The 12292-nt window shown below is 47.1% G+C and overlaps 1 protein-coding gene across 6 annotated transcripts in view; it reads right to left on the bottom strand.

Moving 5' to 3' along the window:
- Positions 1–1816: 1816 nt before the first annotated feature.
- Positions 1817–12292, bottom strand: part of rhbdf1b (rhomboid 5 homolog 1b) — a 39266-nt gene continuing 28790 nt past the window's right edge. For 2 of the 6 annotated variants that reach the window (XM_079292865.1, XM_079292866.1), the window contains exons 4-19: positions 8571–8805; positions 7729–7935; positions 7204–7326; positions 6931–7073; positions 6581–6835; positions 6346–6457; positions 6130–6204; positions 5748–5909; positions 5354–5454; positions 5159–5222; positions 4893–4987; positions 4370–4445; positions 3918–4018; positions 3613–3766; positions 3282–3505; positions 1817–2925 (exon numbers count right to left, since the gene is read on the bottom strand). In XM_079292865.1, coding sequence (XP_079148991.1) covers positions 2730–2925; positions 3282–3505; positions 3613–3766; positions 3918–4018; positions 4370–4445; positions 4893–4987; positions 5159–5222; positions 5354–5454; positions 5748–5909; positions 6130–6204; positions 6346–6457; positions 6581–6835; positions 6931–7073; positions 7204–7326; positions 7729–7935; positions 8571–8805 — 2323 coding nt within the window. In that variant the 3' untranslated portion in view covers positions 1817–2729. Of the gene's footprint in view, positions 2926–3281; positions 3506–3612; positions 3767–3917; positions 4019–4369; positions 4446–4892; positions 4988–5158; positions 5223–5353; positions 5455–5747; positions 5910–6129; positions 6205–6345; positions 6458–6580; positions 6836–6930; positions 7074–7203; positions 7327–7728; positions 7936–8570; positions 8806–9188; positions 9261–10591; positions 10879–12020; positions 12168–12292 lie in introns of those variants that run through there. The other 4 variants (XM_079292868.1, XM_079292870.1, XM_079292867.1 and 1 more) reach the window with 4 other exon arrangements.

Below are 12292 nucleotides of genomic sequence, written 5' to 3' on the forward strand. Positions count from 1 at the left end.
TAGAAGGAACGGGGCAAGTATGGCCTTTTGAAGACATTACACAATTAATAAATGACAACTTTATGCAGCACTAAGTGCAAATAAGACAAGTTCTGCTGTTGCGTCTTTCATGCGGATGAGTATTGTCTGTGTTTGTGCTCTCAGAGCTCCTCTCCAACTTAAGTAGCGACTTATCTGGACTCAATTACAGACGAGACTTAATGAATGCCAGAGCAATCGCGTGTGCGTGCGTGTGTGTGTGTGCGCAAAGAGAAAAAGGGAGCGAAGCGCAGAATGAGCGGTGGCACGGCGCACAGGGAGCGCCGTCAAGAGTTCTGCACGCTAATAAACCTCCTGCTTGAATTAATGACTCTCGGATCCCAGAAGAAAGGGCCAGCAATGTCGCAGTAATTCAAGCTGTATGCCCCCAAGCAGCAGCAGCAGTGGTGTCCAACCCGAGAGTTATTGGTGCTGGGTTGCCATCTAGTGGGCAACCACAATGCACAACGAGCCTGCTTCCTTTTTTCTTCCGTCTTGGTTTGAGCTGAATCCTCAGGTCATGGAAGAGAGGCAGGGTCAGAGTGACATTCACAGTAATGTAGGAGAGCATTGTTAGCGGTTCTTGACACACAATGTGCATGTTTAATAGCGGTACTGCTGTCCACAGTGCTTACAAATGCTACCGCAGAGTAGAAAGATAGATTGATGTCTTTATTTTGGTGTCATGCACATAACGCGCCCAACCCTCATGGGTTTATAAGACACCAAAAACAAAGAAAAATGAAATCTCTCTGGGGCGAATGGTGATGTTCCTGAGCATAACTGTACATAGGGATCTTTGTCTTTTGTTTAAGTTTTACTTCACATGAAGTTCTGCTCTGTAGTTATTCTTTATGAGACAATACATTTGTAACTTTTGTTCATATCAACAGACCATTTTCCCCAAAGCATGAGAAACAGTTTGGTCCTAATCTCCTGAATAATACAAAGTCAGCTGTTCTGTAAACCGAATGACAGAATGACAGTTCTAACAGAGATTAAAGGGACAGTTCAGCCCTAAATCAAAAGTATATTTTTCCTCTTACCTGGAGTGCTATTTATCAATCTGTGTTGGAGATATCGGCCGTAGAGATGTCTGCCCTCTCTCCGATATAACGGGACTAAATGGCTCTAGGCTTGTGATTCTCAAATCAACAGCAATGTCTCTTTACAGAAATAATGAGCAGGTTACTGAAGACAATCCAAAGACCTTTTCTTCTCTCGTCCACGAGGAGATGCACGCTTCTTTCTGCGCTGTGATACGGTTGGTGGGTTCAGTTATGTAGAATAAAATGAGTCCCTACATTAAACTAGATTATCTAGATTAACCGGGTCACATGTATTCTTCTGCTGCTCTGAGCACCACGAGACCATCTAGTACCAGTATATTAGAGAGAAGGCAGACATCTCTACGGCTGTTGTCTCCCAACACCAGGCAACCAGTAACCGACCAAAAAAGCGATAAAATAAAACAGCTGCCATGACTGGGGACGAACTGATGCCACCTCCTGCGTTAGTCACAGCAACAGCAACGCCTGCTGGCATCCAGGTCCTGACATGTGGAAGACTCCCAGCTGCTGTCTCTGCTTCCTGAACAGATGTTGACCTGATGCTTTCTAGGGTTCCATTATGACAGATGACAGTGTGTTTTCAGGCTCCAGTGGCGCAATCGGTCAGCGCGCGGTACTTATAAGACAGTATCCAGCAGAGTGATGCCGAGGTTGTGAGTTCGAGCCTCACCTGGAGCAGAGAAGTTTAACTTTAACTGAATGTCGACAGAGTCATGAAAAAAAAGAGCTTGACACTTTATCTTGTTGTGTTTATTGTCAGGTAGCTAAAACGCCACCAGCTTGAATAAAAACACAAATTCGCCTCAGTAAAATCTATTCACAATGGAGCAGATTAACACACAAGTGAGTTATTTCGGGATGTAACACACGGTGAGTATAAAAAACAACAACAATCCATTCGTGATTGAAATGTGTGGCAGTTTCCAGTGTGGTAAAAAACAAGTGCCAATTCAGCCACCAAATAGTGAAGTAAAAACATATATCAGTTCGCCATAGTTTGGTCAGATTGTGTGACTGCTGACACAAACTGATACGTGGCACAAAAATACATCACGTGTGTGGGTTTGTGTCTATAAGGCACCTTTTATAGTCTCATTTCTTGGCTAAGTTTCAAATCGAAGCACATCCAGTAAATGGACAACACTGTGTGGGCATCAGTAATAAAAGTAAAAAACAAAAGTCCACCGCTCATCCTTTGCAGCTGTGTCAAGTTGTACTGTTCCTTTTGGCCACTAAGCGGTGTTGTTAAGTCCAGAGAGGTAAATCATTTGGCAGGAAATACTTGTCTGTGTCGCTCTCTTCCAGTGTGACTGGTCATTGATTAGCCCAGCTAGAGATCAACGACACATGAAATCAATCGTTAGTCCTTTTCAGTCAACTTCACACTGATGGTCTTGTTCCCATGCGTGTGAATAAATGCCTTTGTTCATGATGGGTCTGCTGCACCTTTCCAAGCAGTGAAACAAAAGCATCCTGAAAGGGCTGCTCATTATTCCAGGAGAAGTGTCGCAAGTTGCACTGCAGCTCAACATCCGACTGTCAACCTCATCAACATCCAGCACTTAAGAGCGGTTGAGACCCGTCCGACGTCAGCGCACGTCCAGGAACAGTCCAGCTGACATTTCCCTCTCGGGCTGATGCTCAGAGGAGGTGAGCGTTCAGGTCGTACTTCTCGCAGAACTTGTCCGTGATCGGGATGCAGGTCAGGAACTCGCACCAGTCACACTTCACAGGGTAGACGTAGAAGAGGACGGCCAGGGCGGAGAGCAGGCCGAGGAAGACCAGCAGGAAGACGCAGATCTGGACCCGCTTCCGGTACATGTCGGTTTGCCCAAAGCTGAAGAGAAGAAACCCGCGTTATTCGTCTCAGAATGGAGTCAAAAGTCACATTAAACACATCTGATTCGATTCACCTTCATTGTCATTGCGCAAAGTAAAATAACTGAGACAACAAAATGTAGTAACAGTAACTAAGAGAGTGGCAAGCTCCTCCAGGACTTTTGAAACCTCAAGCAAGACTCGTAGAAACGTAGACTAATGGTTCCTTCTTTGGAAGGAGCCAGGCTAGCTGTTCCCTACTGCTCCCAGTCTAAAGGCTAACCGGCTGCAGGCTCTAGCTTCACATGTACCGCACAAATATAACAGTGCCATTCATTTCCCCCAACTAATTCGTTGAGCTCTCTCTTCATCTACCTGATGTACGGCAGGAAGGCGAAGGACAGGAAGAATCCCGAGACAAATCCGCAGATGTGGGCAAAGTTGTCGATCCATGGAAGCAACCCGAAGGAGAAGAAGAAGACTGAGATGGCCAGCAGCTTGGCGAAAGCTCGCCACGGTCGCTCCAGGATCTGCCAGCTCTGAAACAGCTCCACAAACAGACAGGCCAGGATGCCAAACTGGCTGCCTGCAGGACCCACCTGAGAGAGAGGAAAGAGGTCTTTGACAAAGCTTTTTCTTTTCTAAACACAACGTGGTCTGAGATGCAGCAGCTTGTTGACATTAGGTTGTGAGGGAGACCCTGTACCTCCGCCCTGTAGGGCAGGAAGATGGCCGAGGCCAAGTTGCCAGTGATGCCGCTGAGCACGTAGATGATGGAGATCCTCAGCCAGCCAGCCAGCTTCTCTATGTCCCTCAACACCGTCATCTGGAAAAACACTGACACCAGGCAGTGCAGGATCCTATACAGACACAGACGAGACAGCCTAAAACCACCAACAGCTTACAATTCACTGGTTTAACTGATAACGCAGTTCTATTTCACTCTTAAGAGCACCGTTGAATCCTGAGGCCTATTGTGATACGTGCAAACTAATTTCAAAGTTCAGTTACCCAGCATGAAGAAAGAGAGACAGCCAGAGTCGGGAGAACTGGTCTGGAATCTCCGGGTTGAGGAAAGGCAGCAAACCACACACGTCATCCATGCACGCCACCTGGAAGAGAGAGCGAGAAGAACAGTCAGGACTAATAGTGCGGTCAGTCAGCCCGAAGATCCATCGCTGCCCTGTGGAGGAACACGAGGGTCAAATTAAATCCAAACTGCTTTCAAATCATATGTTTTTCAGGCTCCAGTGGCGCAATCGGTCAGCGCGCGGTACTTATAAGACAGTAACCTGCAGAGCAATGCCGAGGTTGTGAGTTCGAGCCTCACCTGGAGCATGTCTTTCAATGTCTGCAGCAGATCAGAAACACTTTTATATCGTGGCTGGGATAGCAAATATAGCAGCTGTTGGTGATCAGTCACACTGATCCGGGGATATAAAATGAACATCTGTTCGTCCTACCTGTGAGCAGAGGGTAGCCTCCTCGTGGAAGTAGCCGTGCATGAAGTCACAATACTCTCTCGAAGTGATTTCACATCTACAACATGAAACATTAGCTTCATCAGCAATCACTCGCAGAAAGAAATGACAAACTATCAGGATGTTGAAAGCAGATGAATACATCCTTGTTTTAATTTTCAATTGAATCTGATCCAAAAACAGTGTTGATCCTGCAATGAAACGATACTTTCTACGCACAGTGTTCTCGTGTCCTATTCTTCCCAAGTTAATATGATCGAGTTCGTTAAAAAGGTCCAACATGCTTTAGAGTTTCTATGTCATTTAAGAGAGCGATGAGTCAATAAGCGACGCCGTTTTTAAGGAACTACTAATCCTAAACATTCAACATATAAGCATGAGAATAGCCCACTTTGAAGATCATTAATACGGACACATATGCAGCAGCTTTAACACTAAATCACTGGTAATTTAGAAAATCTATGCCAGTGGTACTCGTGTGGCGTTCGGTGATGTTGCTCCTCACCGTCCTTTGGTTCCGATGCAGCAGGGCCGGCCTGTGATGGTGCAGTCAATGTGGGGGAGGTTGGTGTGATTCCCAGAGTTGTACCGCGTACAAACCTACAGATCACGAGCACGGGAGACATTACATCCAGCCATCGAGTCGTCATGTGTGCGTCGAAGAAACCTCAGCGTGTGAAACTCTTTGTCTCACGTTTGCTCTTAAGCCAATGGCTAACAGGGAAATGATGAACTTAGACGCTTGAACTGTGAACATGGGAACGGACTCACCGGCCACCTGGCGATGTCATCCGGCCACTCGTGAGGTGTAACTGAGGCTGGCTCCAGACAAATTCTTCAAAATCAAGAGCAAAAGTTAAAGAGGACTTCATAACAGTGTTCTGTTCTGTGTCTACATGACAGTCAGCTGGCTGAGCAATGACTCCGTGAACACACGAGGATCATAAAGGCTTTTGGTGGAGTTACCTGGGGTCCTGATGGCAGACTGCACCATGCTGGCGGAGTGTACCATTCAGATAGGGAGCACTGGGGTGCTGAGGCCACTTCACAAACACTGCCAGGGTGCTCTGCAGCAGAGGACGAGCAGACAGACGGAGGGAGAGAAATTACTGTCAACACCAGAGACCAACGGCCCCTTTCCCACTTTCTACCCTCCTACTTCCACCCCCCCTTGCTCGGACCCCACCCATCTTCCAACTCGATCTTCATTTTAATGTCACCTACACACCTGTAAAGTTTTGTTTACTTTATATCTGAATCAATCTCTAAATCAATTTGGTACACCTTAAACCCAGCACATGCACTCGACAGAGTGATGTGATGTAATATGAGTGAAATGGCCGAGTTTGGTTTCACTGACCGAGCACTCCTCTTGTAACGTCTGCAGGCAGCCGGAGCGATCGTTCCTCACGCAGCAGCCCGACTCCCTCTCGCTCGCTCTCTTCTCCTGGATCAGTTTCTGGATTTCTGGGTCTTGACGCATGCACGGGGAAAACTTGGCTCCCAGGTGGATGAGCGCCTCCTGCAGGGGTGACATTACAGCCCGGTGAAGTTGTGGATCTAGACCGGTGGTTCCCGAACTATTTTTGTCTGAACTACACACAGCCCTCAGATGGGCTCATGTAATCCTTTATCGACACCACCTGATATGTTCCAAATGTGTTCATGAGAAGGGATCATAACCGGATGGTTATTCATTATTTAACGATGATATTAAGAAAAAAGAAGATAAACAAACTTACTGAGCTTGGACCCACCCAGAAGTTTTGTTGTTGCACAAACTTAACGTTTTCATAAACTCCCTTGTTTCTCAACACCTTGAAAAAAGAAGAAGAAAAAAAAAAACAGTACCGTCATACGAATATTGCTCATTCGTAGATTTCCAGTGGAAATTCAAGACATTTATTCACAGACAGTATACCGATCTAATCATGATAAACGCTGTAAAATATCCTTACGGAGTCGACGGTTTCATGTTGTGAGAAGCCCACAGGGGCAATGCCGTAGATGGCGACAGCCAGAATAGTGATGAGCAAATGGACACATGTGATCCAGTAAGTGAAAAAAGGCCTATGGGAGGACAGGAGGACAGTTCAGGCTCTCCATTATCTGCTGACATCGGCAACAACTCTATTTCATTTCACATCAGAGGACAGTCATCCTCTCACGGAACGATGGAACCAGCTGTCTTACCTGTGATCGCCCATGTCCTCAATCTGCCTCTTGACAAAGCTGTCAATGCGTTTGCGGTACGTCCGGTTTGTGAGACGGCCGACCATGCCGAGCCCGTAGGGCCTCTTCTCTCTGGCAAACAGCTTCTTAACGGGAACCGCGATCCTTTGTCCCCGCTGCTGATTGCTGCTGACGCTCACCACTTCCTGTTTCAGACGCACCTTAGGTTGGACCAGACAGCCATCTTTTGCCTTTCGCCATCCTCTCTCCAAGGGCCTGGATTGAGGAAGAGGAAAAGTGGAGTTTGTCTCCCTGCAGCATGTACGAGGTAATGTGTGCGTGTCAATAAAACGGTAAAAATAGAAACCCACAGCATGAGGTGACTTCTCTCCAGTTTGTTCTTATCCAGCGCACTCCCTGTGAGCTCGCTCTCATCCAGCTGTGTGAGGTCGGCCTCCGACGGTGTCTCGAAAACTTCGTCTGCATAGCTGTACAACTCATCCTGCAGGCCGTCCTGCAACGATAAAAACCAAGTCAGTGCAATGGCTCCTCATTGATTGCTTCAAAAGTGTGGATGATTACTTGCAATTATTGTTCATTTAAATGTTATCCTGGCATTGTGTGGAAGTGTGTCCGCTGCTCACTCTGGTGAAGAAGGAAGTGTCCAGATCATCAGTGAAGTCGACGGTGTCGTCTTCAAGGAAACTAGCGGGCATGAAACTCCTCCGGCGACGTCGCCCGGCGGTGCTGTCAGCGAATGTCCGGCCCTGACGAAACAGAATCACACACACACACACATTATTGCTATCAATAACATCGACTGAAGTGCAATGATGTTCTGGACCATCTGTTAGTGAGACCCAGAAACCCTCAGATACCCTCACTTCCATTCACCCCTTCATATTATATGTGCGAGGCTGTTACTGAGATCAATCTCACGGTCTGTTTGAGACTGAAGAAAGTACTCTACTGCTGTTTGCCTGTAACGGTATGTATTGCTCAGGTATAGCTGGTCCCAATGTGCAAAAAAACACATAAAAAACACAAGTAATCTTCATTTCAGAACAACAGGAGCTGAAGGTAGTTTTGAAAAGTGCCAAGCACAGATTTTGCAAAGCACAGACTATTCGGGGACAAAACTACTGCATGAAGAAAGAATGAACAAACACCTTCATCAAAGCTGCAGCGGCCTTGAGACTCATGACCGCGACAGACTCCCGTTTGCGTCGTCGCGGCAACCAGTTGAGGGCGGAGCGGGAGCTGGAGAAGGAGCAGAGGGAGGCGGTGCCGGGCGTGATGGGAGTTTGCGGGACACTGAAGCCGTCCACCTCTTCCACCATGCGGAAGGCACGGCCCCGAGCCAGGGGGTCTACGATCTGCACACACACACACACACACACCCACGCACGCACGCACGCGCGCACACACGCACGCACACACACACACTGTGTTGGTTCACCACAGCGTGTTTTTTTTATACTCGATTGTCAAAAGCCACGAACAACAATAGACACACAGCGACGTAAAAATGAAAAGCAGGGATAACACACATCTAAACTAGGGTTAGATTGATGTTCCAGGTTGTGGAAAGAAGCTTTGTTTAAAGACAAAAGTGCTTAATCAGTCGTTTTTAGTGATCGAGAATTAGTATTTATAATTCAAATGAAGGCAGATTGAGGTACTCTAAATCAACACCAAATGAAAGTTTCTTGTAGTTGCTTTAATCAGATTACAGAAATCATTGTTAATACCACCAGTGCAACAGTAGTTGTTAATGCCTATTGTTTAAATATATAAAAACATCTGCGCTCTAAAAATGTCTTAATGTGTGAAAAAGCCATCAACTGAACCCAAGGCAAGATTGCAAAGCAAAGAGGTAAAGCAAGCGCCGAAGATCTGATGTGACGTAAAAACTTAAAGCGAAAGAGTGAGGCGGAAAAGGTGAATAATTGTCCCATCTCTTCCTCCGTGCCTCTAGCGTGCCCCCCGGCTCTGCCCTACGCTGCCCTACCCTCTGCATGCCATAGTGGTGGTGGGGTGGGAGGTAGAGGGGAGGAGGGGTCTCAGTGCTGGCCAGGGAGATGTTGTCCTGGCTGTGTAGCTCCATCTCCCTCATCACCTGCGGCTTCAGACCCCCGTACAGGTGGCTGCAGTGTTGCAGGCTCTTCCTCCTCCATCGCTGGGTGCTGTCGCTGTCTTTGCTCACGCCAAACCAGTCAGCCGTACCCCTGGGGAGAGGAGGGATTCTGGTGAGCAAATGAGTGAAACGTGAATATTCTGATGTCGGGATGGCTCGTGGGAAATTAAACAAAACTTCTGACTTTCACTGGAGCTCTTTTTCGACAATTCAGGTCTTAAAGAATAAAATAATGTCGTACCATTCTACTGCTCCAAGGCAACAACACTGCCGCTAGTTACGGGCTGAGATGAACTTTCATATTTTTCATATTTTTACACAACTTCTGTTTCCGCCTTCAGAGAATCCTGACACACACACACACACACACACACACACACACACACACACACACACACACACACACACACACACACACACACACACACAGAGTATTCTTCGACAGATTGAGCCGTACATCCCTCCTGATTAGCAGAACAATATGACGATTACTTGATTGATTGCAGCTGGTTGCTGGGGATTAGTTGACGGCTTAATTGGTTCATTTGTTGATTGCCTTCTTGTCTGTAACGATGAAGAGACAGAGCATCTTTAGATGTGAGACCTTACGCTTTTTCTTTGGAACCTTGAACACTATATAGCCAAAATGCACAGTTTAATATGGTTAGGCTGCGGCAGGTCAGTTTCTTAATCCGGGGTCTCTTGTGCAACATATCAGAGGGACAAATCCTCATCAGCTCCCTTTTCGCATTTCTCTCAATCTTTCTCTCTCTCTTTGTGTACATGTGCATGTTTGATTACATGGACGCTGCCCGTCCGGCTGAGAGAGCCTGAATGAAAAATACTGTCTCGATTCTCACACGAACTGCTGCTTTCCGCTCAGTCGGCGCTGAAGAAGCAGATGTTGCCTGAGAGTCCTGCAGTTCATGAACTGATTGTGGTTGTTTTGTGTGTTTCTCATTTCATGTGTCCCCCCCCTCCCAGTGAAACAGTGCTTTTTAACCAATGGAGAGGGGGGAGGCCACATAGGGGAAACTGTTTGGAGAGCAGAACACTCAGTAATAAACACTCAGCCCTCATCGCCGAGAAAGACGCCAGCTGGGGAAGCCTTTTAAGGCTGCACAGGGGCAGGGAGGGGGTGGCGCAGCCCTGATTGTTGTCCTCCCTGAGAGGAATGTTTTAGAAAGATTGAAGTCAGGCTGGGCCTCTGACTGGAGAGAAATACGAAAATAGAACCTTTGTAAAATACAGACAGCAATCAAGATGAACTGAACATCCACTACTGGCGGTAAAACGCGACGCAAACTCTCTGGCATTTGTTGGTGTGTGTTTGTTTAGATCAGCAGGTATTTGTCTTTGTGCGCACATGCACCGACAAGCGTGCATGTCTTATTCGCCCACGCAAAATGAATAAAGAATTTACGACTGGCTGACGACAGCACAAATCAAAGTCACCCATCAAAGATTAAATGTAATGTCAATTAGCTTGTATATCCTCAAGGCAGGGCTGGTGCAAATGAAGCAGCAATCTACTGTAGCGTAATATAGGCTCAGACAGCGTTCATTTCATCAGGGGGAAAAGGCCAAGGGGCAAAACTTATCAGGATAAATATGAACGTTGATGATAGTTATTACGTTTTCGGATTCGATAAATCCCAATACCATCTGTATCATTTTAATGAAACATTTTAAAGACATCACAGTTATTACAGTTCAGTAAAACTTAAAACACAAGACTAAAAGCTATTAGATTATGAGCTGCCAGTCTCAGCTAAATCGTATACTTTATTTTAAGGAAACCTTAATCCCTCCACAATAAATTAACTACATCAACAGGGGCTTTGTTCAACATTTCCATCCACAAGCCAAAGTGCCTCAAAGCGCCGCACACTCACCTGTCCAGAGAGCTCCAGGACGGGTTTGGGGTCTGGGTCATACCTGAGGGGGGCAGGGACTGTGGAGCTGCATATCCTCCATCGCCAGCATCCCTAACATACTGTCCTCACTTACCCTTAGACCCGCATTAAGCCCTGATCCGCTGAACGCAAACTGATCCTCCGGGGATCACACATACAATGTTCCATGAGGGGATTTCCTAATATTCAGGCCAGCAGTACCTTGATCACCACATGTCCAGACTCTGGGTAACATCCCCGTCCCTGCCCAGTGAGCTCCCGGTTAATCAAAGGTTAGAGGAAAAGCTGGCATTGATCTCCTCAGTCAGACGGGAATCTGATCCCTATACGATGAGCGCCCGAAAGAGGACTTCCAGTCTTCCACCAGCTGGACTCGCTCACTCAGCGCACTGATGAGCGGGAGGATCTTGGATTGTCAGACCGTGTGTCCCCAGCGCACACCACACAACATGTCTTGTGTGTGTGTGCGAGAGAGTGTGTCAGTAGGCTGGCGGGCCTCCCAGTATCCCTCCTCGAGAGTTCGCGTTAAAAGGATGTGACCTACTGGGCAGGGAAGACAGCGGCTCTGGTCCTTGTCAAGCTGAATACTTCCCTCCTCCTCCCCCCCCTTCATTCAGAGCCCCAACGATCACTATCAGTGAGGCTGTCCTCTCTCTCTTCTCTGCCTTGTTTCGCAGGAGTGTGTCTAAACACCAGTTCCACACCAGCACTCCACAAGGAAATGGGAGATTAGAAGGAGGGAGAGAGAAGAAGGACGGGACATCACACATACTGGGAGGGAGGAGAGACGGAGGGAGGGCACTGGGACATGCCTGAACATGACACACGCAAACATACACACTCATACGCCAGAGCAGCGGCACCGCAAAGGCTTTAGCTTGAACCCCACCTTTGCTTTGCAGCGATATATTTGTGGAGCGAGGGGCCGTAAGTTTAAACACCTATCATTACGAGCATCAGTGTGAATGAGATAAATGATTACCTGTGAAAATGAATGGCTCCTTAAAATGATAATTACTCATAAAGAGCTTTTTCTCCTCTTGCCTGCCACCTGGACTGATACTGATACACCGTGTGTGTGTGTGTGTGTGTGTGTGTGAGAGCTTATGTGTCATAGACTTTGTTCACGGCCTCACATCTGTGGCACAAAGAGGGGCGAATGGGACTTATGTGAAAAACTCAATAAAGCCATCAAGGGGAAAAGTGTTGCAAGAAACAGTATGCTGTTGGTATATTCGCTTTTCCTCAACCTGCCTTATATATCATTAGATAGTTCATTTTCAACAATGCTCAGTCTGCCTCAACGCATTTTGTCAATATTGCCGTCCAATATACTGTTTTATATCGAAAAAACCCTTTAAACTGCTGTCATCAGCTCTGTCCCTCCCTGCTCCACCTTGTCCTGTACCTGATGATCTGTTTGGGTATAGATGAACGCCGTCGGGTCAGTATCTTGGGGATGCAGGACCGCCTTCGGGCAGTTGACTCCCTCCTGGGCTCCCTCTGGCCATTTGGGGGAACTGTGTTGACCCGCTCAAAGCGCACCCTTTTCCCACTTAATGCACATTGCAGTGTGTGGAGAGGAGGACAGGGAGGCAGTGGGGGGAGGAAGCCAAAGAACGACGGAAGAAGAAAGCAACACGAGGGAAAAAGGAGGACAAGAGAGAAGAAAAGAGAGCA

This window comes from Melanostigma gelatinosum (genome assembly GCF_949748355.1).
Source record: "Melanostigma gelatinosum genome assembly, chromosome: 21".
In the NCBI taxonomy this organism is placed as follows: domain Eukaryota; kingdom Metazoa; phylum Chordata; class Actinopteri; order Perciformes; family Zoarcidae; genus Melanostigma; species Melanostigma gelatinosum.